The sequence below is a fragment of the Lissotriton helveticus genome, chromosome 11 (assembly GCF_964261635.1).
Source record: "Lissotriton helveticus chromosome 11, aLisHel1.1, whole genome shotgun sequence".
Classification (NCBI taxonomy): domain Eukaryota; kingdom Metazoa; phylum Chordata; class Amphibia; order Caudata; family Salamandridae; genus Lissotriton; species Lissotriton helveticus.
This window is the reverse complement of record NC_136072.1, coordinates 581,039,054-581,066,278: the sequence shown is the minus strand read 5'-3', so window position 1 is coordinate 581,066,278 and position 27,225 is coordinate 581,039,054. Positions and strand designations below refer to the sequence as shown.

The following is a 27,225-nucleotide window of genomic DNA, read 5'->3' as shown; positions in this document are numbered from 1 at the left end:
CAATCGATCTTAATCATAAATCTAGTAATACAGGAACTGTGGGTGTGCTCAAAGGGAGGGCCATTAGGTCTTTCAAAAGTTTGCTCTCCGCTTTGGCTAGTATCTCCAAATTACAAGTACCCCACAGCTCAGCCCCATATAGGGCAGCGGTGACCCCTCTAGCTTTATATATATCAATAACAGGGGCCATACAATGTTTGGGGGAAGAACAATGTTCCCTAAGTAGCGCTCCACCCACCCTTTTATGGCTAAGTAACATTTTGTTAATATGCGGGGACCAGCTCATGGAGTCACTAAGCCGGATTCCCAGGTAGTCAAACTATGCTACCTTCTCTAGTGGGCAGTTATTCAACACCGGTGGACGTCCTAATTTCCTGGGGGGATTCATGACCAAGTATTTGGTTTTATCGATATTGATCATTAGTCCCCTCAGGGAGCAGAACTGCTGGAAGCGGTCAAGAAGCTTTTGGAGACCTTGGGGGGTCTTAGAGATAAGGAGAGTATCATCCGCAAAAAGCAGAGTAGGGATCCGGATGCCCGCCAGGGAGGGTGCATCAGCCGGTTCTTGTTGTAAAAACTCCACCACCCCATTCACATACAGGGAGAATAGGGTGGGGGCTAGCACACATCCCTGGCGGACTCCCCTGCACACCGGGATCCTCTCAGTTTCCCCCCCCCCCACGCCCCACCGTACCTGTGCGTAGTTCCCTGAATGTAGTTTGGTTAGGAGCAATAAGAGATAGGGGGGCAACCCCATGTTCTGCAAGACCCTCCACAATTCCTCCCTAGGTACCAGGTCAAAGGCAGTCTTCAGGTCTATAAAGGCCAGATAAAGACTGCCCTTGCCTAGGATCACCACCTTCCAGTACAGGAGCATTAGTCTAAAGGACTGTTCGATAGTTCCTGTTCCCAACCGGAAGCCCGCCTGGAGGTCTGACAGGATCTTATTATCATCTACCCATTGAAGAAGCCTCCCCAGAATCGCCTTCCCTGCCACCTTCTGGGAGGAGTCTATGAGGCTTATAGGCCTATAGTTGGCAGGGCTGTCCCCCTACACCCCTTTTTAAAAATCGGGACAACCTCCGCCCCTTTCCAGGAATCGGGTACAGGACCTCCCCCCAGAATTGCGTTCAGCAGGGAAGCGACCAACTTACCCCACTCCTTGGGGAAGGCTCGTATCAGGTCGCCAGGGATCCCATCTGGTCCTGCAGCTTTTAATGGGACCAAGGTCTTTATTACAATTTCGACCTCCCTAGCGGTGAAGGCGTCGGGAGGGTCAACCATTACGTACTGTAATGCTCATTTGAAGCCTGATGCAGGGCTATGGGGGCCTAAAGAAATGCTCGGGGGAGAGTATTGAAATGCTTATTCCTGCCTGATTGTTAATGGCCTGTGTATTCGTGGGCGGTGAGATGTTGGTTCATGCCTACTGTTATGGTTATTCTTCCCTAGAGGAATGTTGATGCATTGCCTACCAGTGCATAATGAAATGCCCTACTCGGGTTTAATGACATGCAAATTTCTGACGCAATGAAAAGCTTACTGGGGAGGTAATGAAATGCTGAGCCTTCAATGTAATGTTTATTCTTGGTGAAATAATTTAGTGAAATGTTCTGCCTTTGATTACTGCAATGGTTACCGCGACAGGTTATAGTGAATACTGAATTGATCTCTGGGATGGAGGGATCTAAGGGAATGTTTATCTTTGATGCACTGCTCTAGATAAAATGATTTGATTTTGAATCAAACAAATCTGGTGTGGTCTAAGTCCTTGCGTGCACTTATTGTCTCAGTGGATGCGTGTGCTGTGTAGTCACTTAACACCTGAGCTTTCGGGTGCCTACCTGCTCGTGCCAGGCTACCCCCGGGGAACTGGTGACCCCAGTTCCTACAATTTCCTACGAGGCAATATATAAAATTTACAAAAAAATAAAATATGAATGTCCGATTGGGCTGAAGAGTCATCACATGGACACTCAACTAAATCATAGGACCAGGTGTTCATAACAGGGAAACTAAAAGTCTAAAAAGTATATTTAACCAGAAACGTGTCAGGACAAACCTCTCATAGTTGGACATATATAAGGTTAAATATGGCTGTTGTTTGTCCTGAGTTAATATCAATTGGTGTAAACATACAGTCTTTTTCTTTACTTCCTCATTAGCTCTTTTCTCTTCAAGATACTCCATACATTGTTTTTTCAATATCTTCCTCGGGATATTAGCCATTGTGAGAGGATCATCATAATAATTTCGGCAGTCAATTTCAACAAGGAAACGTTTCACATAGACAAGCCATTTGATCCTGCTCACGTGTTCTAAGTTTAGAACGTCCATCAGACTTGCGCGATTCAATACACACTCATTGGTTGTTCAAATCCTATGCCAAATAAGTATAGGCTGGATTTTGATTGTATCTTCAATGTGTGGCTGGCCAAGTTCCGTGTGGCAAATATAAGTTGAGACACTCTCAGGTACTGCTAAGATGTGCCTCAAACATATTTTCCACTATTTGGATGGAGTTTGTGTTGGCATATCCTCAGAGTCCTGAACCGTAAAGAGCAACTGATATACAGGTCGCTTTAAAAATTTTTTAAAATTTCCCTGATAGTTTTTTTACCCTTTTTTTTTAAATAAAATGTTTTAAGGCCATTATTGATTTAGAAAACAAAAGGCTTCTTGCTTTTACAGCACTTGCCCATGTGCCAGACTCATGGAACAGGATACCTAAATAAGGGAAGGTAGGGGTGGAATCCAAGGGACTAATCATTTATATACATGTTTTTTCTCCGTCTACTACTACCTGTGCCACAGTTCATGGCGGACGTTTTTGTACAGTTAATTTTTAGATCCAAACTTAGCATAAAGTTATTAAAGGATGTTATCAAGCCCTGTAGGGCAAGGGGCGTCCGTGCCATTATGACCGCATCGTCTGCGTACAAGAGTGCAGGGATTGATCTTTTACCTACCATGGGCATATCCCTGCACTCTTGAAGCAGAGTTCTTTCAAGGCCATTAATGTAGACTAGGAATAAAAAGAGGGCCAGGACGCACCCCTGGCGTACCCCACGGCCTATCCCAAAGGATCTAGTGCATTCTCCATCCATCCCGTAACGGACAACTGCATTGGCACCTGAATATAGTTCCCTTAGGAAACAAATGATAGTTTCTTCCACCCCTAAACTTTCTAATATTGCCCAAAGTTTGCTGTGGGAGACGCAATCGAATGCTGACGTTAGGTCAACAAATGTAAAATATATACGTTCCTCCTTTGCCCTGGTGTATTTTTGGTGCATAATATATAGGTTTAGGCCCTGCTCTACTGTTCCAACTCCCTTCTGGAAGCCGTATTGCAGGTCACTGATTATCCCATTGTCCTCTGCCCAGCTTTGAAGTCTCCCTAAAATGACTCTCCCAAGGATCTTTATGGATGAATCTAGAAGGGAAATGGGTTGGTAGCATGCACAATTTTGCCTATCTCCCTTCTTGAATATTGGCACAATTACCGAAGTGAACCAAGAGGCATTTAGACCCCTCGCAAAGGCAGCGTTAAAAAGTTGTACTAACATAGGCCCCTAAAAGTTGTACTAACATAGGCCCCTGGTTTACTCATGGCAGTGTTGTCAGGGAACTGCAAGTGGGAACATAGTTCAGTTTTAAAAACTCTTTCTTTTTAACCGATGTGCATGCAGTGATGTTATCTAATGTACTACTTTGAAACACAAATGTTCAAGAAATAACCTATAATTAATTTGAAAGAGTCTTTAGCATATTTTAGCTTGACAATTGTTGCATCACTTATATGGCACATCATTTGATGGCTTGATTTGTCCATTGGCTCTTAGCACAAAGCCTGACTTCTGGCTCGGCTCTTCCTACAAATGTTATGGCTCGCTCATCTCTATACACCACTTACATCGCCTTCCCTATCCAGACTAATTACCAACCACACTTAACTACATTCAAAAACACTCGATCACATCTCTCAATAAACTCATAAAATCTCTTGCTTTAATCTTCAAAGTCCCACCCTGGTTGACCTATTCATCTATCCCCTCATTATTTGGTACCTACCCCTCATGCAGTTGTTCCACAATCCCATCTCTCCCAACTAACTACCCCTTTTATCCTAAATACTGAATGGATTATTTTCTACAGTCATCTCTCCCAACTAACTACCCCTTTTATCCTAAATACTGAATGGATTATTTTCTACAGTCTTACTCTCAAACCTATCCTCAAAAAACCTCCTCAATTCTAGGTTTCCAATTGCACTTTCTCATGTAGCCAGACCTATCACCACTTCTCATCACAATCGCCAATTTTGTGTTCTCATACTTTTAAATGTATCTGCTGCTTTTGACACTATTGATCAAGTCAAAACAAGCTTTATTCGATTACATTTAAAATCATAAAAGCAACAAACAACATGTATTTAAAAATTGATTTACAATTTGATAAAATTCATTACAATTTGATAAATTCATGTGGGTTACAAAAAACAGAACAATTCAGTAAAACACAGGGGCACAAACTCACTGACTCTCGTAAAAGACCAGCTAGGGCAGTGCATCTCCCACCGGACGCTGCCCGTCAGTTATTAGGCAGCATCAGGACAATTCTCGGGGTTGCTAGCTTCCTGGTCGCCGCTATGCGCACTAGGTCCAGGATGCTATCCCCGAGACAACTGGAAGGGTGATTTTACTATTATGATTCCCGGCTTGTTTTTTAACCTTTATGGATTTTACTGAATTGTTCTGTTTTTTGTAACCCACATGAATTTATCAAATTGTAATGAATTTTATCAAATTGTAAATCAATTTTTAAATACATGTTGTTTGTTGCTTTTATGATTTTAAATGTAATCGAATAAAGCTTGTTTTGACTTGACTTGACTTGACACTATTGATCCTTATACAGTACTATCCTATGCAAGCATGACATGCTTAGCAAACAAATGGCAATCTGACGACTCTTTCGGACTCCTGGGATTCCATATTATCAGCATCTAACTCGCTTCCTGTATGTGTCCCTCAATGGCTCTGTACTTGACACTTTGCTTTCCACCCTCTCTGAAACACCTCTGTCAGTTATATTATCACCTCATTTGGTTTCTCATACTATCTCTACACAGCTATATATTTTTATCACTTCCAGTTTTCAGGCCTTTGCTTCAGCAAAGTGTTGGTCTCACTGCCATCCCTCTCAAACAGACTCTAAGGTGCCTCATGTTAGACTCCTCTACCTCACTAAATCCACTTTCTCTCCTTCCCCCTACCCTTCCTCCAATAACCCAACTACTAGTGTAGTTGAAGATCGTGATCAAGTTGCAAACACATATAAAATTCCCCCACACATCCTATTCAGCACAACTAAAACACTAACCAGACTAGCTAATACTCAGACTGCAGTATTGCAAATGTTCATTAATGGGTCTCACCAAAGTTCAATCCCCTGCTTGACGTCTCAAACTTTCCCACCAGAACCATGTACAATCTTCTGAGGCATACCCCCACCTCATCATATCGCTACAAGCGGACTGCCGTGCCAAGGTAACATACAAGCTTTTATCTTTAAACACAAAGCAATACATGGCATATCCTTCCTCTGTATTTCAAATATGATACTCAGCTAGACTTCAACCTGGAACTAGACCTTAAAGACCTTGACACACAAAGCCCCGCGTACCATTTGCAGGCTCTTATCCTTTAAGCTTCGAGGACCTATAAAAAGACATTGTCTACCATCAGCCATTTGTGCAAGTGTATCCCTCTAAAAGTACAAAAAGACATTAAATTGACATCTCTTGCTAATGGAAGAGAACAGTGATTACTGGCTTCACTCATCCTAAACCAATGTAAATATGGACATTTACGCTTTTATGTCTCATATCACATAAAGAAGCATACTTGAATTTATCCATCGTTACCAAGTATATTCATAAAGTTGACACCAATAAACCACACCATGATCACTATGGTTCAACGTCAACAGCCTTGAACCCACGGTTCAGCGTACCACTACTGATCTTTTGCAGAGAAGAGATTTACTGTTCAAAATGTTAGAGATGGTAAAAAGATACCATTTTTTTCTGTAGCTGAAAACGATGAGCAAACAGGATCCAACAACCACATTGCAAGGCTTAGATTATAAGCACTCCAAAACCATTCGCTAATGTGCCAAAATGTGATTTGATATGTAACCTGAAAGATCTAAACTGCATCAGGGTAAGAATTTCTAGGGGAGATTTGCCTATTACCAGAACACTTATCTACCCCATATCCTTTTATTGTCATAGACAGCATAATGTATTATTCTGTAGAGGAAATAATGAAGAGATGAAGGATATCCACACAAGCAAACACTCTGCATTGAATAACCAAATAGCAAAACAGACACAGGCCCCATTTCCTAGAACAAGTAAGTCGGAGCTAACATGTGCTGCCTTCTCATTGCATGCATTAGTCAATATGCAGTCTCGCATAAATAAAAAAGCAACCAAATTACACAAAATGCCCCTCTACAAGTTAAAGAGTGAACATTCACTGTAAAGACTTACCAGGAGGTCACTATGTGGGATGGACAGCAGGAGTTTGATGAATGTCTGCAAGGCATTGTCGAGTGCGTCATCACCGTATAGACGGAATACTCCAAAGTTGACGTAGCTCCCGCTTAGTGCAGCCTTCAGCATGGAGAAGCAAATAGAAATCCCCTTCAGTTTTAGCGCATAGAGCTGATCCTTGGGCACCTCCCCTAGTGTTAGGACACGATTTCCTGTACAAACATAGAGATAATCTCACCGAGGTGGGACGCACAGCTTGGGGAGCTTCCCTAGTGTTAACATGTAATAGCCTTCACATACTGAGAAGTCCTTTGTTGCAGTGCATACTGTCATCACTGGAGCACTGGTCGACCTAATGCATCAAATTCTAATTGGTTGTTACTATGATTAGAATTCAAAGGATTTTCAATTGGGATGCAGATGATTTAACACAATCAGTAATGCTATTCCTATTCAGTGCAAAATGTATTACATGATGGTTAGTATAGGTTTTTGGATGTTTTCTATGTACTCCCAGTGGTAGTGTTAAATAACAGACCTGATACACAAAAAGATGAAGATATCAGTCCAAGATCACAAGCGGCGGGGCCTGAATTAGAAATCCTATCAATTTGTCATTTCGATCAGAACTAATCCTCAAGACTGGTTAGAAGCCTTAGAAATGTGTAAAGCAAAAGCACCTTTCCTGCTTACACTGTGTATGCATCTAAGATCTAAAAAACAAATGGTTGGTTAGTTTTAATATTAATATTAGAAATGCATGCTCTGCAAAATCCCGACAAGTAGTACTCGGTCAGGTACAAGTGTTTATTCACTAAAAAACCAACCCTTTTAGAGTCAACACCACAATGCCCCTCAGTATCTTGTAAAGCCTCTTTCTGGGATCAATTCCACCTTCAAAGCCTCTATCCATATTATTAAAAAGACAAGTAGATAAAATGTAATATGAAACTAGTTATTTACCTGCAGGTAAAAAGTTATGGACTTGTAGCACTAGTTCAGCTTGAAATTTCTTTGGGGCGCTGAGCAGGTGAGCAGTGCCAGCCCCCTAGGATATCATACGCCAGCCTATAATGCTCCAGTACTTGGTTGTCATCTTCAGAATCATTTTTCCTTGCTTTGATTACCCGGGTCTCGAAGTGAGTGACTTTCATTGTTCTTGGGGTTTACCATTTTGTTAACCTAGACCAGAGGTCTTTAATCTGTGCAGCGCGGTCCCCAGGGGGGCCGTGGAGTCCTGGGAAGGAGGGCCCGCATTATCCAGACTCACTTGTGCCTGGAATCCAAAACGTTTGCTTTCGTTTCGGAAAAAGACAACTGCCACAGTATGGCTGATTTCGATCGTTAAAATGCTTCAGCTGAAGTTTCATTAATGGAGTCTCCTGTGCTGTGAAAAACTTTCATGCCAGGGCGTCTTCATGCCTGAATGAAATGCAAATGTGCGCAATTAGTTAAACTGCAAGTGTAAAGGGTGCTTGGGAGCCGGTTCTGGCTTTGATTGATCAAATCACTCCAAACTTTGTGATGACAAAGATTTTTTTTTTGTGGTAGTGCAAAGAGTTAACTGGGCCGTGAAGTGCATGCTTTTAATTGGAACTGTATTCACACAGCCCTTAGTACCCCTAAGGAGGAGTTGATGGGACAGTTACGTAAAAAGAAACATTGCATTACATAGCAAAACTATGTGCACATTTTGTATCAGTCTATCTTATACTGTGTGTAATGCAAGTATAAAATAATGGCTTCAATATTCACAGGGCTTTATGTCATACGCTGTGACCTCGTAGCACAAAAAATACACAAGTCACTATTCTCCACTGCACCAATCAAGATTTAATTCTGTGGCTCTCTGATTACACACACCACTGAATAACAACATTGAAGCTGCAGATTATTGTGTATGTAGCTACCGGATGGTGAAAGATCTAAAAACGTACAGAATATTTTGAGGCTTATTTTTGAGAGAATTGTGCCGCCAGAGCATCACTTCTTTTGACGCGCCAAAGGAACAAATGTTTTAACCATCCCTATGAAATCGCTCTGTGGTTGTGCATGGCCACATAGATATGGATTAAGACAAAGTAGCGCCAGTCATTACGCTGCCTTTCTCTGCTCCAAGGAGGCATTCCATGGGCACTGCGTAGGGGTTCCCACACAACACCCATGGATTTTGATGCTGTCCCAGATTTACAAAATGTGGGGCAGCGCCAAAAACGTTTCAACAAGGGGGTCTCTGTATCAAAAGGTTTGAAGACCTCTGGCCTAGAACCAAAGAGGATGGGTGGCACGAGACTCCAGAAAAGCTTAAAGCTGCAAAACTATTGTTACAGGCAAGTCACCTTTTCCTTTTTGCAGCTTGAATCTCTAGATTCACATGCCATTTATGGATTATGTTGTGATATTATAACCTTGTTGGGAGAATGAGCCAAAGTGTTGGTGGGGATGCCGAAGATGTTTTACAACAGTCTGTCCCACTTGTGCCTTAGAATTTGCATGGATTTCAACACAGTAATGTTTTGAGGAAGCGGGGCTTTTTAACATGCAGCGGCCATGCATATATCATTGATGGAGGCATTCACTAGGAAAGCTTTTGTGGCCCCTAGTTAGATTGTGCTCTTGGTTTATTGTCAAGATTGTATCTCCTGAGGGTATATCAAATTTGAAAGAGATTCCCTAGAGCATGAGCCATGACAGAGTCCATTCTTTCGGGTTGTGAGACAGCTATAAGATATAGAGGGGCATGGCATCATTACGCGAGGACCATCTCGAAATTGGCTGTAATGAAGTCCATCATGTTTGGTATCAAACGTGTTGGAATCATACCACCACACCGTAAACAGTGTGGGGAGGTATTATTCCATGCACTGTTAAGCTGATTAGGTAGGCCCTCAGTACTCCCGGTACCAGTCTTCTAGCTCAGACAGCACAACATGGCTGCTACCGACCAGAGACACGATTCTGCCCTCCTGCTGCTGAGCCAGGTTTGAGTACGGTAAGGCAGAACAATAGGTATCCTATCACAGGGAGGTGTGATCACCTCTCTGACCGGGTTTAGTGTATTGGGGCCGGGTGGGAGACCTTGCTGGTGCCACTTAGTCTGCTTGAGGGGCACACTTGGTGGCCTCCTTGCATAGACCAGTTCAAACCAGCTCAGGGGAAACAGGACAAAGGAAATGGGAGTATCCTTCCCACTGTCCGACCCCTCCCCTAGGAGGGAACCCTGAATCCTCCCAACTCTTTCCTTAGGGTACTTAAGGATTTACCTGAGGGTGGGTCACTAGATTAGTTGTGGGACAAGATTAATTTCAGACAGCACTACTTCTTCAACCGTCTGGGCACTCTGGACTTTGCTGGACTTCGCTCTGGGCATCAAGGCTGCAACTGGGAAGCCTCCTGCTGCTTCTGATCTCGTCGCCCTGCTCGTCTGATGCAACGTCCGTGCCTGTGCACCATACAGGAACCTTCCAAGGCCTGTGGGCATCCAAGACACCTGAAGGAATCTCCCTTCAAGTGAAGGAGTCACTTCCCTGCATCTGCAGGCACCGCAACTAAGCTGCCCGGTGTGCTGATCCCGGGCTCCCAGGGACTCCTAAAGGCTCAGCAACACAGGTGGTGGTTCTTCACATTCCTCGAGGTCTGCCCTGTCCTCTCACCAAGTTGGAGGACAGTATCCCTCGTCGGAGCCACATGTACCAAACCGCTGTGCACCACCTTGACTTGCAGATACAAAGGCTTGTTGGCTTCCTTCCACCAAGATCTTCGGGCTCCAAGTAACCCCAATCTCAAGCATCTCTAGTGACCAAGATCTTCGTCCTCACTGCATCCCTTGCACCGTGAATCTGCATCTTTGGTGAGCTGCTTAAGGTCCTCTTGAGACTCCAGTGCTTTCAGCCCGTAGGTCGTCCTGAGGGTCATCTTTGATTTCTTTGGGCTCCCCCGATTGCTCGGGGCCTGCTCTGACTCCCCTGCTTGTGGTGAGTCTTCTGGCCCTTGCTGGTCCATACACTGTACCTTCTTCCACTTCCATGGTGGTTGCAGTTGTCAAGGCTCGTTGGTGCTACCGACGGACACCGGCCCCTCAACTCTCGACATCCGATGTGAGACAGCTTGCTCCTGGTCATCTACAGCACCGCCTGGACTGCACAGCTGCAGTTTCAAGGTCAGCTTAAGCTTTCCTGCAACACTCGACATAGGTGGGCATTCGTTTTCCGTGTCTACTGGTCACTTCTGAGCGGCATAGACTCTGTCCCCTCTGCTTGCAGGTACTTCTCCTCCCGAATCCACCTTTGGGTTCCAACGGACACTTTCACCTTCCCCAGCAGCGGCATCTTCCTGAAGTCCTCCATATGGTTCTACAGAGGTTTCCGACGCCACTTCACACCTATGCACCTGGCTTCCCTGGTGTAGGTATCCTGGTTCCTAGGGTATCCACGCGTGCAATGGCACCCCAACCTTTGTCTTCCACGGAGGCTTCTCAAGGGTCAACTGGGAAGGGTCCTTCTTTAAAATTGCAACCGCTACTTACCCATTGACTTGCATTGATCCCGCGGTTTTGTTCCTACTCTGCAAACGGCCTCCGAAGGGGCTCCTGGTTACTTACCTTGGGTAGTTCCTTGGGTCCCCGGCACTTCTAAGTCTTCAGAGTATAGTCTTGACTTGAGTCATGGCTCGCATACAACTATTTTAGCTTTTGGTTTGGTCTCCCCCTGGTGACCACTGTGCATTTCGTGCTACTTCCCTGTTTCTATTGAAAATAATTGAGTGCATTGTGTATATCTATGTGTATATATTAGTGAGGGTCTTACAAAAAATACATATTTTTATAAATATACTGTGTAGTTCATTTTCACTTAATCTATGACTATAAGATTATGTTCTGGTAAAACCAGCTGCTTTACACTCCTTCTGGATTAAGCCTGAATGAAGGCTGCACTCCACAGCTACCACTTAGAGAGCTTTCTAAGGTTGTCCAAGACTACTAAAATCACCATAAGGGTTGTCTGGATTGGTGTAAGGTGCCCACTTACATAAGTGTACACCATTTACCAAGCCAGCTTCTCATAACAGGTTTGTGGTATTTCCCAAACAAATACACTCTACCAATAATCTTGAATGTTAAGTGTCAAGAGAATGTGACAGATTCTTTATATAAGAAGGGCACTGTATATTTAGTAATGGTGGCGTGGAGGAAGGTTTTACAGACTGCTCAACTGTGACAAAACGGAGGGAAGGGGAATGCCTCAGCCAGTTTGTATAGAAATACACAGCTTGTCTAGAATATGAAGCATTTACACAGCCCGGGACACATGCAGTCTTTAGAAGAGAGCAAGACTAGGTTGCACATTATGATTGTGGCAAGAAGTGGTAGCTTGCATAGGAGGAAGCTCATTAACTGGTCCAGTGAATGAGCTCACTTGATCAGTACAGCTGGAGGATGTGGAAAAGTGTCAGTTTTTTCATGGGGACCCCCACTTTTTGACACTGGTACTTATGTTTTTAGACTGATGTGCACTGGGTTCCTGCTAACTGGGCCCAGTGCCCTTTCTCTAAATCTAAGTAAAATGGTCTAATGGTCACAAAATCAGCACATACTTTAGCACCCCTGTAAGTCACTAGCATTGCAGGCTGTGTGAAATGGTGCAAATGTGTGAAAATACGACATGGCACATAACCTGTGTGCCATGCCCACAGAAACTGCATGCAATCACCCCTACAGCAGGCCTCATATCCCTAAGGCAGTGTGTATTACATATAAGGACATATCTGCATAAGCAGATATGCCCCTGTGCTGTCTAGTGTAATTACTAGATAGTACAAATGGACGGGGAAGCCATCTTAAGTATATGTACTGGGCAGTGGTCATTACAAGATTTCCAGCTACAGGATGGCTTTACTGAAACCTATGGTATTTGGTATCAAATACCTTGTCATGATAAATGCATACAGATGCCTGTAGTGGATGTATTAAGACCTGCACCCAAGAGGTGCCTCCTGAAAATCCTACTACTATCTATTGTGCTAGCTGACTGTTATCAGCAGTACAGACGTTTCCAACCCCTTGCACGTGAGAGTCCACGCTCTCTGAGGCCAGAAACAATGCCTGCTCTGGAGGAAGGTGTTCAAACCTCCTACAGCAGGATGGCTAGTGATTTAGCACATCAGGGCCAGGGGCTTAAAAGCCTTTGATATGCACCCTGGCTTTCCCTAGACCTGGGAGATGCCACCCCCTGCCCTGAGGCCCATTTGGCATCAGGACGGGTGGGATGTTAGCTATGCAAAGAGGCGTGTTACACCGCCAGTTTAGCCACACCCCTAAGTTGGGCTGCTTGATGTGCTCCATGTAATTTGAGTGTTTAGGTGGCCCCTTGAAACCAGGAACATAGATTCGCCTGACTAAAGCAGAAGGACAAAGAGCACAAGAACTAAAAACTAGCTGTCGACTTAACACCAAACCCTGCCTGCCTGCTCCTGTCTCGAACAATTACAAACACCAAACTCGTCCTGCAGCTATGCATCCTCTAAAAGCTTAAGAGGGTTGCCAGCACTTCGCAAATCAGCCACCATCTCCTTTGAAGTGGAGGAGCCTGCAGGAACAAACCGCAAAGTCTGAATCACTGATCTGCTGACCACTGGGTCTACCGATGCAGCAGCCACCCAGTAGGAGGTCACTGTACTCCAGGATGTCAGATCAGTCTCCCAACCAAGTTTGGAGACCCCAGGACCCCGAGGGGCTGCTCTGCACCAATACCTGTTTTTTACTAATACCTGGGGTATCGGACCCCTTGCAGCAGCCAAGGCTTGTTCTGTGTCCAGCCCAAACACCAATACCGCCAAGACGAACCTACCGACGTGGGATGTCGGTGTCAGAAAGGCCATCATCGAGTGTGGCCCTGCTGTCCTGTTTTGTTCCTATCTCCACATCCACCTAGAAGTGAGAACTTCCAAAGCAAGCGATTTGCCAGACAAAACACATTGGCACCAGAGTCCCACAGCCCGACTCTGAGCCTACTGACGGTGCAACTTTTCCCCAGAGAGCCTCAAGTACCCAGCACCACCCCCCCCTTCCTTGTTGGGTTCCACCTGACTTGTCCTTAAGTCCCTACTTGCAGCATTTTTCTGTTACAGGTTTGTTCCAAGGACTTCAGCTGCAGCATTTGAGGCTACCATTGCAACCAGCACCTCTGCAGCTGGACACATCAGGGCACGTAAACCAAAACTGCTGATGGTACTAAGGACCTTGGCCCCTACTTACCTTAAGTCCAGATGAAACAACGCTGTAACTAGATTGCTAGTATCCCTATGCAGTGTATGTTTCTCCTATAGGATAGCATTACCACATTCGAGGCTCATGCCTCAAATCTGACAGCTATATTTTCTGCTTCCTAAAATTGCTCACTCGAAAAGCACTTAATTTCATGAACCTTAGTGTCTAAATTCATTTAAAAAATCTGTTTTTTTTTCTAAATTGGTGTTGGATTTCTTTATTGAGTGTGTCTCATTTACAGACTCTGTGTGTGCAACAAGTGTCTAAGTGCCCTCTGATAAGCCTATGGCTGCACTACCACAAATAGAGCACCTTGGGGATTGTTAAAGCAAGCCCCTGTACACTAGTAAGGGACAACTGCACTCATTACACAGTGCACCTCATTCTGGTACACTATAAAGAGAGCAAGCTTCGTACAGAGGATACTAAGCCAACTACAGCATCACAATGATCTGCTCATGGAGGGTTGGACTCATCATTGTGGAAGAAAACCAATGCAAGAGGCTTGTAAGGGAAACATTCCCTGGACCTCATGCCTGTTGCCTGCATTGGAGAGAGAAAGTGTGTGACTAGGCCCCCTAAGTCCTGGAGCCTTTTTAGGTCTCGCCTAGAGTCTAGTAGAGGGCTCTTGGAATCACTTCAGAATTCCAAGAGACTTCATGTGTGGGTGTGCCTCCTTCCACACATCTCATTGGCCTTTGTGTGTGGCTTCCAATAATTGAAAGCATGCAAATGGCCAAAGACAGTTGCATGTCCTGCCTCTCCTCAAAACTTTCACTCCTTTGGCCTAGGGGTCTTGGGAGCGCTCAGGGTGCCATCTGTTCTGGGTCAGGTTTCTAATTCGCTTTTACTTTTGCGTGCAGTGATGGGCACAATGGCAGCTGCATTCCTTACAGCTCGCGTACGCACCACTCCAGTCTACTGATTTGAAGAAACACAGAGCACGCGGAAAAACGCTGAGCTTTTGTATTCACTCCTTTGGCGGAGGATAAAATACCCCCACCCTCATGAATGCCTTACACATTTACCTCTCTGAATAAACCAAAATCGCTGTTTAAGACAAACCTAAAAATCACCTCTCTCCCCATAAGAATTCGCTGCGGCTCGAAGCGTCAACTCGGCTGCCAAATATTTATAAACAGTGAAACTCACACGCTGGTGCCTCAGCCCGGGCACGCGCCATCCTTGCAGCGCAGGGCACGGTCGCAGAATGCAAAGAAAAAACCTGAACTAGAGCGGCTAGGCATGGATGGGCACTGGGAAACGTGGAAGGGCTGACTACGTTCTGGAAAGCAACTGTTGACTACTGTCATATGGTATCTTTAGTAAGCCTGTTATTTGATAGTAATAAAAATTGTTTATGACGCGCAGGTAGTTATGTATGGCACTACAAAATTGTTTTTCCATTGCACTTACATCACCAAGGGAGGTGCTCGCTTTGCGGGTGCTCACCTGGCTTGCCTTGGTCCCCCGGGAACCCCAGCAAAGTGGTGGTGACATGGCAGAAGACCCGTCTCACTTGCTTTTTCCTGCCTCACTATTTGCTGTCATTCAGATGTCTTAGTGAAAAGCATTCCTGTTATTCAGTTACCCGTGTCTACAATTCTATATTTTATGTAAGACTCTCTCAGAGTACAAACAATGTGAATGTGGTATTCTAAATCCGGTTTTTCACTGTTAAACTGTAGAAGCAGTTCGAAACAAAACGTTTTTGCCTCGTTCTCTCTGTTATAAATGCATTCCAAGCTGTGCTTGGCTTATTTACTGCTATGATGTGGCAGCAGCAGTGTTGGTATGTGATAAAGTAATTCCAAAGCTGTGCTAACAGAGCTCTTTTAGAGCCTGTCAGCGCAGCGCTGGCCCTTTACTTCAATGAAGAACAGATAGCACAGGCACATTTCTCCAGCTATCATCCCTCCCAAATAATAATGCTGGAAAAAAAATCCAGGTTTAAATTTGGGTGCATGAAGTCTTATGTGGTTGAAGCAGCACAGTCCTTCGATCCCACAGTTGATTAGGGGTGGATGTCATAAAGGGTATTGAGTCCTGGGTATCCTCTGCAAGTTACTTACTCTCAGCATCTTTCAGTGTTGTCTTCTTCAAAGTTTTGCAGAAGTCTGGGGCTTGAACTGCAGGCTGCGGAGTTTACTGCAATGGATGCTAAAGTGGCATCTCTCAGGTCCCATTGAGTGTCACACAAATGTCTTCTGAGGTATTATTTTTTTCTGGCTCACATTCTTCCCTTCCATTGAATTTTTAGAATAATGACATTCCTGGTGTTGGTAACACATCCTCGGGCATAACGATGCCTTTGCTATCCATCACGGTGAAGGGAGAGGGATGGCAAGGCATCGATCCATACTTGCTTCTCGGATGCCATGATCATGGTCACATGTTAGGTGTGACCCTTGATCTTAGCGCTGTCCTGCTGTCTAGGAGGAAGAACGGAAGGCTATCCGTCAGTGTTAAATAAATAAATAAATGAACATGTCTACAAGTTGTATAGTTATCTGTGAGCACTGAGCTTATTTCTCTTGTGGACCTTCCCCCCTCCCCCACATACCTTTTAATAGTGGCTGTTGCCAAGTATGCCCTGATTTTAAATAAAAAATAGAGCTTTGGACTATACAATTTCCAGCTGAAAGGCAATATTTCTCTCCATGTGCTCCCATACCTGGCGTGTCACGCAGTTTGGTGCTTACTTTCCCTCCTTGTTAAAGAATAGTAGATGTTCAACACCCAGGCTAATGTGCTGCATAGCTAAATACATACAAGGTTCCAAAGGCGAGATCGATTGCATTGCAAATGCTTGTTGGTTTGTGTAAGGGCCAAGATCACCTGCTGTCCTCAGTAGCTCCAAATATTTTCTCTCTCCCACTTCAAATTGCCAGTACTAGTAGCAGGCATACAGAAAAGGGGTTTAAAAGCATGCATCTGCAGGTTCACATGCACAGCCAGTCATCCTAATTGTACTGCAGACAGGAACGGGGCCAGGTAAGCAACCAAACTTCATCAACAGGGGAATTCTTTGAGATCAGAGGTAAAGCATCTCTCTCTCACCTTTAGAGGTGCAATTAAATAGTATTCGCAAAAGCCTTTTAACTCTGGGGTACTGTTTATCACCATTCAGTCTAGTAGTATTTAAACCTCTTATTAGCTTTCATCAGCACTGCTTAAGGACTTGACTGCCATGAAAGAGGAGGGGTTGTAATTTTCCTGGGACATAAGCCTTGTGATTAATTGAAAACAATGAAATTAAGAAACTCTGTCAGATTTAAAGGAAAAACGTTCTTGTTCTACAGTCACAGAGAAGGACTATTGTTCAATGGGCCTGCCTACAGTCACATTTTGAACATTCCACCTCTGCATTTTCTCTGTTACAACTACTCCATCTTTGCAGTGCCCCATCACCTGCGACCATTGCGCTTGCAACCATTTTTGGATCATATGGATTCCTTGTGGCATTATCAGTATACATGATGACCTTTTCCACCAATTTCATTATTGTTCTCACTGTTCCAGACTTTTCGTCTGGTAGAGGTGAGCTTACTCTGTTAATGCCAGGACTCTATTTTGCACAGGGAGGTCCTAAAGTACAGTTTCAGTCCTCTTAGGCCTACAGGATCCAGCTAGATATTAAACAGGGGTAAAACATGGATGTAGAGTTGGAAATTCCAGTTCCCAGCAGATTCCACACACATCTTATGGGCCTGCAGGAACTGGATATTTCTCTAGTTCAGCTCATAATCAGATTCCAAGTCTTTGTCCCCCTTACTGGGCCAAGTGAATTACTTTGCTCTCCAGCAGAGGGAATAAAGGCCTCCACACATAAAAAGAGCAATTATCAGTGAATAATCAATTTATTTCCTTGGAGACGAAAGGGGTGTGGGGGAAATCTACATGAGTCAGATAGCACCTGGTCCAGGCGCCCTAGAACAAGCATTTGCAATGCAATAGGTCTCGCATTAAATACGTTTGAGCTATTGGCATTGCGAAATATTGCAACACCAATTGCAACAAAAGTCTATAAATTGTAGGCCAAAAAAATGTGTATTTTTTTTGCAGCAATGGTGGCATGCTGCGCTTTAGATGAATATGTTTAAAAGTAAAGTGTGTCATTCTGCGATTGCTACAATAGTTAATTGTGGAAGTGTTAACAATTGATGTGTGCACTGATGGCTGGTGGTGTGTGTGCCTGTAGAAATGGTGCACTGATAGCTGGTGGTGTTTGTGCCTGGTGAAAGCGTGCACTGACGACTGATGGTATCTGTGCCTGGTGAAAGTGTGCACTGACGGCTGGTGGTGTGTTGTGTGTGCCTGGTGAAAGCATGCACTGACGTCTGGTGGTGTGTGTGTGGTGGAAGCGTGCACTGACGCGGCTGGTGGTGTTTGTGCCCGGTGAAAGCGTGCACTGACGGCTGGTGGTGTCTGTGCCTAGTGAGTGTTCACTGACAGCCGGTGGTGTGTATCCCTAGTAAAAGCGTGCACTGATGGCTGGTGGTGTGTGTGTGTCTGGAAGCGTGCACTGAAGGCTGGTGGTGTGTGTGCCTGGTGGAAAAGTGTGCACTGACATGTTTAAAAGTAAAGTGCGCCATACTGCGATTGCTACAATAGTTAATTGTGGATGCGTTAACAATTGATGCGTGCACTGATGGCTGGTGGTGTGTGTGCCTGTAGAAATTGTGCACTGATGGCTGGTGGTGTGTGTGCCTGGTGGAAGTGCGCACTTCCAGCTGGTGGTGTGTGTGCCTGGTGGAAGCGTGCACTGACGGCTGGTGGTGTATGTGCCAGGCGGAATCGTGCACTGACGGCTGGTGGTGTGTGTGCCTGGTGGGAGACCTAAAAAAGAGCCAACAGGACCACTGGGCAAAGTTTCTAGGAGGAATACAAGCATAGCACCTCGTCAGGACTTTGAAGCGCTATATGAAAGCAATTGCAATATGTAACACTAAGAAGGCATACAGAAAAAACAACCATTTTTCCTACAACTCTCTCCCCTTGGACCTGCCCTCAGCGGTGTACGTAAAGATGCTACAGAGTGAAAGGTGGACCGGGACATGTGCAAAAGATGACAGCATGGGCAGTGATCACAATGTGCGGTGGGTACACGACATGGATGCGGAACTTCCGGTCATCCAAATCCCATACGTGGGTAGCTCACTTGTTTTTTCTTGGCTTTCTGGGATGTGTAAGAGGAGGAGGAGGAGGAGGAGTTCCAATGGGAGGAGGTTGTGAGCAGTCCGCAGCAAAGGTGCTGGGCAGACAGAATGGGTCAGAGTAGCAAGAAGTGAACACGAGGGGAAGGTGCAATGGGTTAAAGTCAAAGGAGACTTTCACAAGGCGAAATGGCGAGAGCCATCAGAAAATGGATAGTAGGGAGCAGAAACTGGCGTTAATGAGTACAAAGGTTTGGGGGGGTGGGGGAGTGGTTTACAGTGTAGGAACACGGGTGACAAGGAGAAAGTGTGACAGTAGGGGTGGAAGGCAACAGTCGACTAAAAATAGTGAAAGTAAGGGGAAAACGTTGATGGGAGAACGAGAGGCAGAAGGAGGATATGAAGGAACTGATGACATTTGGAGGAAGTGAAACAATAGCGTGACGAAAGTAGTAACTATGGGTGACCCCTCTTAAGTCCCAATTTCAGTGAATTGTTACAGCTGAGGCACACATTACAGCACGGAGAGCCCTCACGGTTCATTCAGCACGACAGTTACAGTGCCTAGACATAGCCTGCTTTGTCCACACCACTACACCGAAACCCCCCACGTTCCAGCTCGCGAACCCCATCGTCAGAAACAACAGCATCACCCTGGCCTGCGTGATGCAACCAAGATGCAATAAGGACAGCATGACAAGCCCCCAGCTGTGCCAGCGAGCAGCAGCTACCATGCATGCTCAGTTCAAACCGTGTGGCATTTTTTTTTCCACCGGTTCTCTGCCAACACAAGGCTAACGCTTTTTCCATGCCTCGGTTTTGAAATGTTTCCACGCAGTTTTCTGGGCGGGCGCGCTGCTTTGGGGAGAAATTGGAGACACTGGCCTCTCTGAATGTGGCAGTGCACCGCTGATCTGGGCTGCCTCTGCATGTCCTGCGGGGTCCCCTGCCCCAGGGATGCTGGCACTGCTAAGGGGAGGACGCTAGCCCTGCACCACTCCGGATCCGTTAGAGGCTCCGGGCCGGGACTCAGAGGAGGCAGCAGTGAACTAAAGGCTCGAGGTCCTTACCTTTTCTGTTCCTGTCCATCGACGGTGCGCCGTGGCAGCCAGCGTCCAAGACCAGCGTCCCTCAGGTCAGAGTGAGTCCAGGCTCCGCCGGTGGCAGCCGCAGGAGGAGGCTCGGTCCCGTGTCCGCCGGCAGCATCTCAAACAAGTAAAATAAGTCTTAACTTCACTACGCAGCACTTTCTCTGTGGCGCAACCCGTGGGTTAAGAGCCACCCGGCCTCTACCGCGTCACGTCGCGTTGCCACCCTCCCCGGTTCTGTGCATTGCCTCTGGTTCACTGCTGTCCCGTGACCACGCGCGCGCAGTTTCATCTCCCCGGATTCCTGTGCACACTCTTAGCAGCCGTGGTGGTGGCTGTGAGTGCGACAGACTCCCTCACGCCGTGGAAAGAGGCTGCCCGAGGAGATTACCTGCTGAGAGAGGCTTCCAAGTGACACCCAGGCAGCGCCGAGGTCTTCGCTCCTTCCACAGCCCGAGTGAGTGGGTGGCCGGCCAGTAGCTGAAGCCTTGAGCACGAGTTTGGGTCTGTGGGGCGGGTCCTTTCTGGTGTCAGACCCGGTAGTAATTAAAACGAGTAAAATGAAATTGTGCGGTTGCGGAAAGGAGCACTTCGGGGCACGTTGACGTGGAGCCGACAGCGGAGGGGGGAGGGAAAGTGACAGTAACTGCAGGAGGCTTGCAAAGGAGACAGGAGATGACACAGCGCGTAACTGTACGATGTGAACGCGCGTGTTCACTGATCCGATCCGGCCTGCAGCATGCGCGTGCCTGTCTCCCTTGCAATCCCTTGAAAGTATAGTCGACGACTATTGGTCTCGCTGTATCGCCAGGTGTGAGACCTAAAAAGGGAGGGGCCAGACCTCAGAAGCAAACACAGTAGGGGCTAGCCTTTAAAGTTTTGGTGGAAAGGGATCAGTCATTGATCCCTGGGGATGGAGCCGAGGCCTTCAGAGCTGCTTTTCTAGAGAAAACTTGAAGTCGCTATGTTAGATTGTCCAGGAATACTGTACAGGAGGTTTGGGACAGGAATGGAGAACTGTGGTATCAACCAATTGGCCAGGGGTGCCTAGTAAATAAACCTTTCCACCCTGACTTAAAAACCCCACATAAGGGAAAGAATGTTAGGAAGACCCCGGACCAGGGAGGCGACGACGGCGGAAAGGATGCCCAGCTGGAAAGCGAGGCCACATGATGCCCTGCAAAGATGGACTAAGGACTTTGACCCTAGCTGACCCCCATGGCTGACAGAGAAGTTTGTAGTTGGTCTGAACTGTAATGCTTATTTAAAAATGTTTTAGTGAGAGTCTTAATGATGACCTCCTCAATGTTTATACTTGTGATTGCATTTAATTGTAATTACTGTTCCTATTGGTTTTAATGGTGATGTGATAAGGTGAAATATACTAATCCAATGTCACCTGACAAAGCCAGCAGACCTGCCTTAAGTCTAAAGACACCCCTTTATAATGTGATGTTGCATCTGGCATAGGTGGGGAGCACTGTGATTATGGGGCTCAGGACCCACTGGAGTGAAATGTGCAATGAGGTTGTCACTAAAGGTATTTTCCATCTACAGGATCTATTTGTAATGTAATGTGTAGTATTTAGTAGTGTGTGTCTAATACATTAACTTTTCCTTGTTGAAAGAAAAAGCACTAACTTAGCAATAATTTATTAAATGTTGCTGCTGCCCCCACTTTTTGCCTGTTTTGGTTTCAATTGTAGTGCACAGTGTCCCTGCCAACCAGATCCCCTGTGCAGTGCTTCTTCCCTAAAAAAAACAATCCTCAATTGGTACTTCTACCCCTGTATGTTCCTAGTAAATTGTACCCTGGGTACCTAGGGCCTGGGAGCTGAAGAGGGTCTCCTGGGACCATGCCACTGCCCTTGCACATTGCCTGGGTGCCATGCCAATCAGCACTGCCTGAAGGCATAAGTAAGTCACCCCTCTAGCAGACCTCACAGCCCTAAGGCAGGGTGCTCTATACCACAGGTGAGGGGATAGCTGCAGGAGCAGCTATGCCCTTACAATATTGGGGTCCATTCCTTAATATTGTAACGGCTAGGGAAGCCATAGAGAATACATGGGCTGGAAACTCAACAACTTGATTTCCACAGCACCATGATGGCTTCACTGAACACAGGAGTGTTTAGTACCTAACTACTGCTTTCAATAAATCCACACTGATGCCAGTGTGGGATTTATTGTACCATGTACCCAGAGTTCACCTCAAAGATGCCCCCTGTAAACCTATCGACCCTGGTGTGGTTTCTGACTGGCTGTAAGCAGTCTGCCACCACCAGACCTGTTTCCTGGAGCCCTGAGAAGGGAGCCTCTGCATGTCCTGAGCAGAGGTGTCACACCTTCTCGCCAAGGATGGGCCAGTGCTCGAAAAGGGAAGCTTCCAAGGCCTGCTGCCTTTGTAATGCGACCACCAGCCTCTGCTGCTAGTAGCAGATGGCAGCACCTGGTTTACACCCCCACTTTGGGTGAGAAAACCAGTGGGAAAAACTCAGGTGGGGGAGGCGAGGTGAAGCACATCTTTCAGTCCCTGTCAACTTGAAAGTGAGGAGACCCCTCCAATCAGGGCTAGGTATATGCCCTCTCCCACAGGAGGGTGGCATAATAGAGGGTGTAGAAACCCAAGGCAAGGTGCCCTACCTACTACTCTCCTGAAACAACTCCTAAATTTAGCATTTAGGTGGCTCCCCTAGAACTAGAAACCAGATCTGCGATGACCTAAGAAGAAAAAAGACAACCCTTCAGAGAAGACTGATGACGCCGATTGCCGTGGCCCTAAGCCCTACAGGCCTGTCTCCAACTTCAGCTAACCGGGGACCAGTCTTGTAGCCAGGGACCTCTGAAAACCCTGGAAAGACTGTGGCCCTCGAAAAAGACTCCAATCTCCAGTGGACCTGTCCAAGAAGAAACAACCTCCAAGGACCCCGGATCCAGACAGATCTGCGTCTCCTGCCCACTCTGCATTTGACGCCCATGGCCCGAGTCTGAGGGGCTTACCTGTGCAGTGAAGTCACTCCTGCGATCCTGACCTCGTGTCCAGCATTAGTTAACCTCTCCTGATCTCCACGACAGCGCCTGAAGTGTGAATCCAGAGGCTCCAGCGACTGGCTCTGGTAAGAAGACTCGGACGTTGAAAGACACCCCTGCACCGGAAGCCCCGGGGCCTTGGTGAGCTGAGCAGACAGTGACCCTATGGCCCCCTACATTTCGTACCTCTGCTGTATTCGTTCTTCCTCCTGCAACCTCCGGTGCCATGCCTACAGCCTCTTTGCCGAAAGAAGAATTCCCATTGAAAAGCATTGGGCGGCCAACATTGAAATTGCACCCGGCCGCCCCTGTGCTGCTGGTAGTGTATGTTTGGTGCTGCTTTGGGGCCCCCTGTGCTTAACCACACCCCCAAAGCTTGGCATCTGCAACCGATCATCTTACTTGCTAGCAGTGTAGATTCAGACTCCATTGGAAAGCATTGGGACTAACTCCGATTTTGACCTCAGCACCCCGCCGCCCTTGTGCAGCTGGTGGTGCAGTTTTGGTACTCACCTAACCCCTGACCCTTGCTGACTTTTCGGTCTGAAGGCTGGATTTGTAACTGCTTTAGTTACTTGGTTAATGGCGATATTGTTTTCCCCCATAGGATAACATTGATCTGCTCTGAAAGGTTTTCAAGTGTCGATTTCTCAAAGTGAAAAGTATTTTTATTTCAAAACGTACTTACCTTATTACGAAGATCTTGGCCTTAAAATAAATTAAAAAGTATAATTTGCTAAAATTGGTGTGGATTGCCTTTTTGAGACATGTGTTTATTATTGATCACTGGTGTGCAATAAATGTTTTACACTCCTCTGTGTTAGGCTAGCTGCTCATCCACACTACCACTAATAGAGCACTTTGGGTTTTACACTGAGCCCTGTACACTTTTGGGGAACCCTTGGACTCTGTACATTGTATTACCACCTAATGGCAATATAAACAGAGCCAGCTTCCTACAGTAACCATTTTGTTTTGTAGCATGAATTCTTTTATGGATTCACATGCTTTGCATCTGATTACATAACGTTTTTGGTTCTCTGGGAAGGATGAGTTGCAAATAGGATGAATTGGAAAACAGGTGTTGCAGTACTCTCTATTCTGTCAGTGCTTTCTTGTTCAGAAGGATGCCCACACAGTAGTATTTTGCATGGGTGTGTGGAGACGCCAAGCTTGCAGCCATGCAGATGTCGGCCAGCGGTACGTTAACCAGGAAGAAGGGTGTAACCATAGCATTCCTGGCAGAGTGCGCTCTAGGACATGTGGGCAAGGTCTGTTCCACCCTTGCATAGCATATTTTGATAGTCTCCACTATCAATCGCGCAATTGTCCCTTTGGTTACTGGTGTACCACTGTTAGCCCTAGCGAAGGAAATGAAGAGCTGTTTCCCCTTCCAGATTGCTTTAGTCTGTTTTAGGTAGTACAGGAGTACTCTCTGCATGTCCAAGGTTTGCCCTTCCTGCCTGAGTCTTTGGGTCCTGAAAGAAGGCTGGCAATTGGGTACTCTTGTTGACATAGAAAGGTGATACCCCTTTTGGTGGAAAGTGTGGACTAGTGGACAACCTTGTCCTTGTGTATTTGAAGGCATGGCTCTCGGATTGTCCGTGCTTGCAGTTCGCTAACCCAGAGTAATGACATGATGACAATCAAGAACGGTGCTTTTAAGGTTAATAACTTCAATATTGTCATATGAATTTGTTCAAATGGTTCTGCCATGAGGTGCGCGAGTACTGTATTCAGAGTCCACATGGGTGTTGGTGCTGTACTTGGCGGTACCACTCTCTTTGATCCTTCCAGAAATCTTTTAATTACTGGCAGTGTGAAAAGGCTGTTCCCCTGGTATGAGCGACTATGGTGGGAAGGTGTACAGTTAGTGATGCGTAGGTCAGGCCGCAGTCGTGTACGAGGGTAAGGTACATTAGCACTGTTCAGTCCTTATTTCTGCTCTTCCTTGGTCTCTGCATTAGTGGATGTATCTGGTCCACTTAGCTGTGTAGCACTTTCTATTGGTCAGTTTTCTTGCCTCCCTCAATTTCCACTGTCCTGAAGAGGGCAGGTGAAAGTGCCAAATCTCTAGGTATTCAGGAGCCACGGCCCTAGGTTGAGTTTGGCTAGCTCTGGGTGACGCACGTTTCCGTTCTACATGGTAAACAGGTCCTGAGTTGAATTGATTGGTATGACTTGTCCCTTGGACAACCCCAATAGATTTGAGTACCATGTTTGTCTGGCCCATTGTGGGGAAATAAGTATGAGTAAGGTCCTGGTTGTCTGGCTTTGTTTAAAATTCTTGGGATCAGAGGAATCAGTGGAAAGGTGTAGGCAAATCTCCCTGACCAGTTTATCTACAGGGCATTCTCCTCAGACTGATGGTGTGTAAACCTGGACGAAGTTTTGGCAGTTTACGTTTTCCGGTGTTGAGAACAGGTTTATGATTGATGTTCCACGATGTTTGAACACTCTGTCCAGCACTTCCTGTTCCATCTACCATTTGTGGTTGGTGTTCTTGAGGCTGCTCGGTCCGTCCACTTCTGAGTTCTGCTTTTTGTGAAGGTAGATTGTTACCAGGATCACGTTCCGTTGAATCGCCGACTTCCATATTTCCTGCGTTAGCCTTGGCAGTGGGAACAACTTTGTTCCTCCCTGCTTGTTGAGGTAAAACATAGTCTATGGTTTGTCCCTTCTGTATAAGCACTATTCCGCCCCCTCACATGTGCCTCAAACGCCTTCAGCACTAAGAAGACCGTCTTTAGTTCCAGGTAGTTTATGTGCTGGCCTCCAGAGACCTCTGATCTTCAAATTCCCAATGGGCGCTCCCCATCCTTTGTAGAACACAGTTGTTGTTATGGTCACCGGGGGATTGGTAGCTTGAAAGTTCTCCCTATATTCATGTTTGGCGGGTTCCAACATTCTATCTCCTTCTGAATTCTTGATGTGACAACCATTAGATCCTTTCAGCTCCCCGTGGCTTGTGACCATCTGTTGCAGATCCATTTCTGTATCGGTCGCATGTGTCTTCTTTGATGTGGTATGAGGGGGATGCACAACCCATCATGTCCATCAGTTTCATAACAGTCCTCACTGTCAGAGACTAACCATTCTAGTAGAGGAGAGCTTGCATTGCTATTGCTGACGCTCTCTTGGGGACTGGGTATGCTTGCACTGTCCTCAAGTCTAATGTTGCCTCCAGGAACACCTTCATTCTCTCTTGGAGTGGTAACAATGTTTTGTGTTTTATGATAAACCCTAGATTCTGGATCATTTAGATGACTTTCTGCATGACATTTGGCTAGGTTATGATGTTCTTTATGGTTTGCAGTGATTCTCTGTGCTTTCCAATGACCTTTTTCTTCTCTTCAGATATTTGTAGATTCTAAGGAGCTCCTCCAATGTGCTTCTAGACAAACGGCAGATGATGGTCGATTATGCCTACACACATAAAAAAAGAAAGAAAAAACCAGAAGGGCAAAACATGATTCCTGACCAAACCACCAAATTGCGGAATAGATGCACATCATGTGAATCCAGAAAAGGATTCATGCTGCAAAACCTAAAATTTGGATTACTGTCCGAATATTGTGATTGCATTTCCTCAGTAAACGCACCTTTGCCATATTGTTAGCATTCTATGAATACCATAGGCGATGATTTTATCCAGAAAAGAAGCCCTGTGAATTGGTAATGTGCATTGTTTATCTCTTTTCTGAAATATTTCTTGCACTTTTTGTTAAATGGGATATTAAAGTATGTGTCCCTGAACTCTACAGTTGCTATGTATACTCATTCCTTGAATTGCAGTCTAAACATTCTGCAGGTAGTCATTTTGACTTTGTTTTGTTTAGGACCCTGAGTTTTACGATTGGTCTCAATGGTAGGCCCTACTTGGGAGCTCGGAAGTAAATGGAGTACACCCCTTGGATGTGATTCCTTATTGGAACCTCCTCACTAGATTGTTTCTGTTGCAAGACCCTTGTCAAGCCTCTTCCTTGGATTCACTTTTGGTGGTTTTCCTTGAAGATTCATATAGTAACCAAGCTATGTTATGTTGAGAACTCACTTGTTTTAAGTTACCTCTATAAACTGGCTCCAGACTTTGGTCTCAAAATTAAATAGAATTATCAGCAGTTG

At 45.8% G+C, this 27,225-nt stretch overlaps 1 protein-coding gene across 1 annotated transcript in view; it reads right to left on the bottom strand.

Moving 5' to 3' along the window:
- XPO7 (exportin 7) overlaps nucleotides 1-27,225 on the bottom strand; it is a 486,858-nt gene that overhangs the window by 81,866 nt on the left and 377,767 nt on the right. The window contains exon 21 of the mRNA XM_078665516.1: nucleotides 6,560-6,774. Coding sequence (XP_078521642.1) covers nucleotides 6,560-6,774 — 215 coding nt within the window. The remainder of the gene's footprint in view (nucleotides 1-6,559; nucleotides 6,775-27,225) is intronic.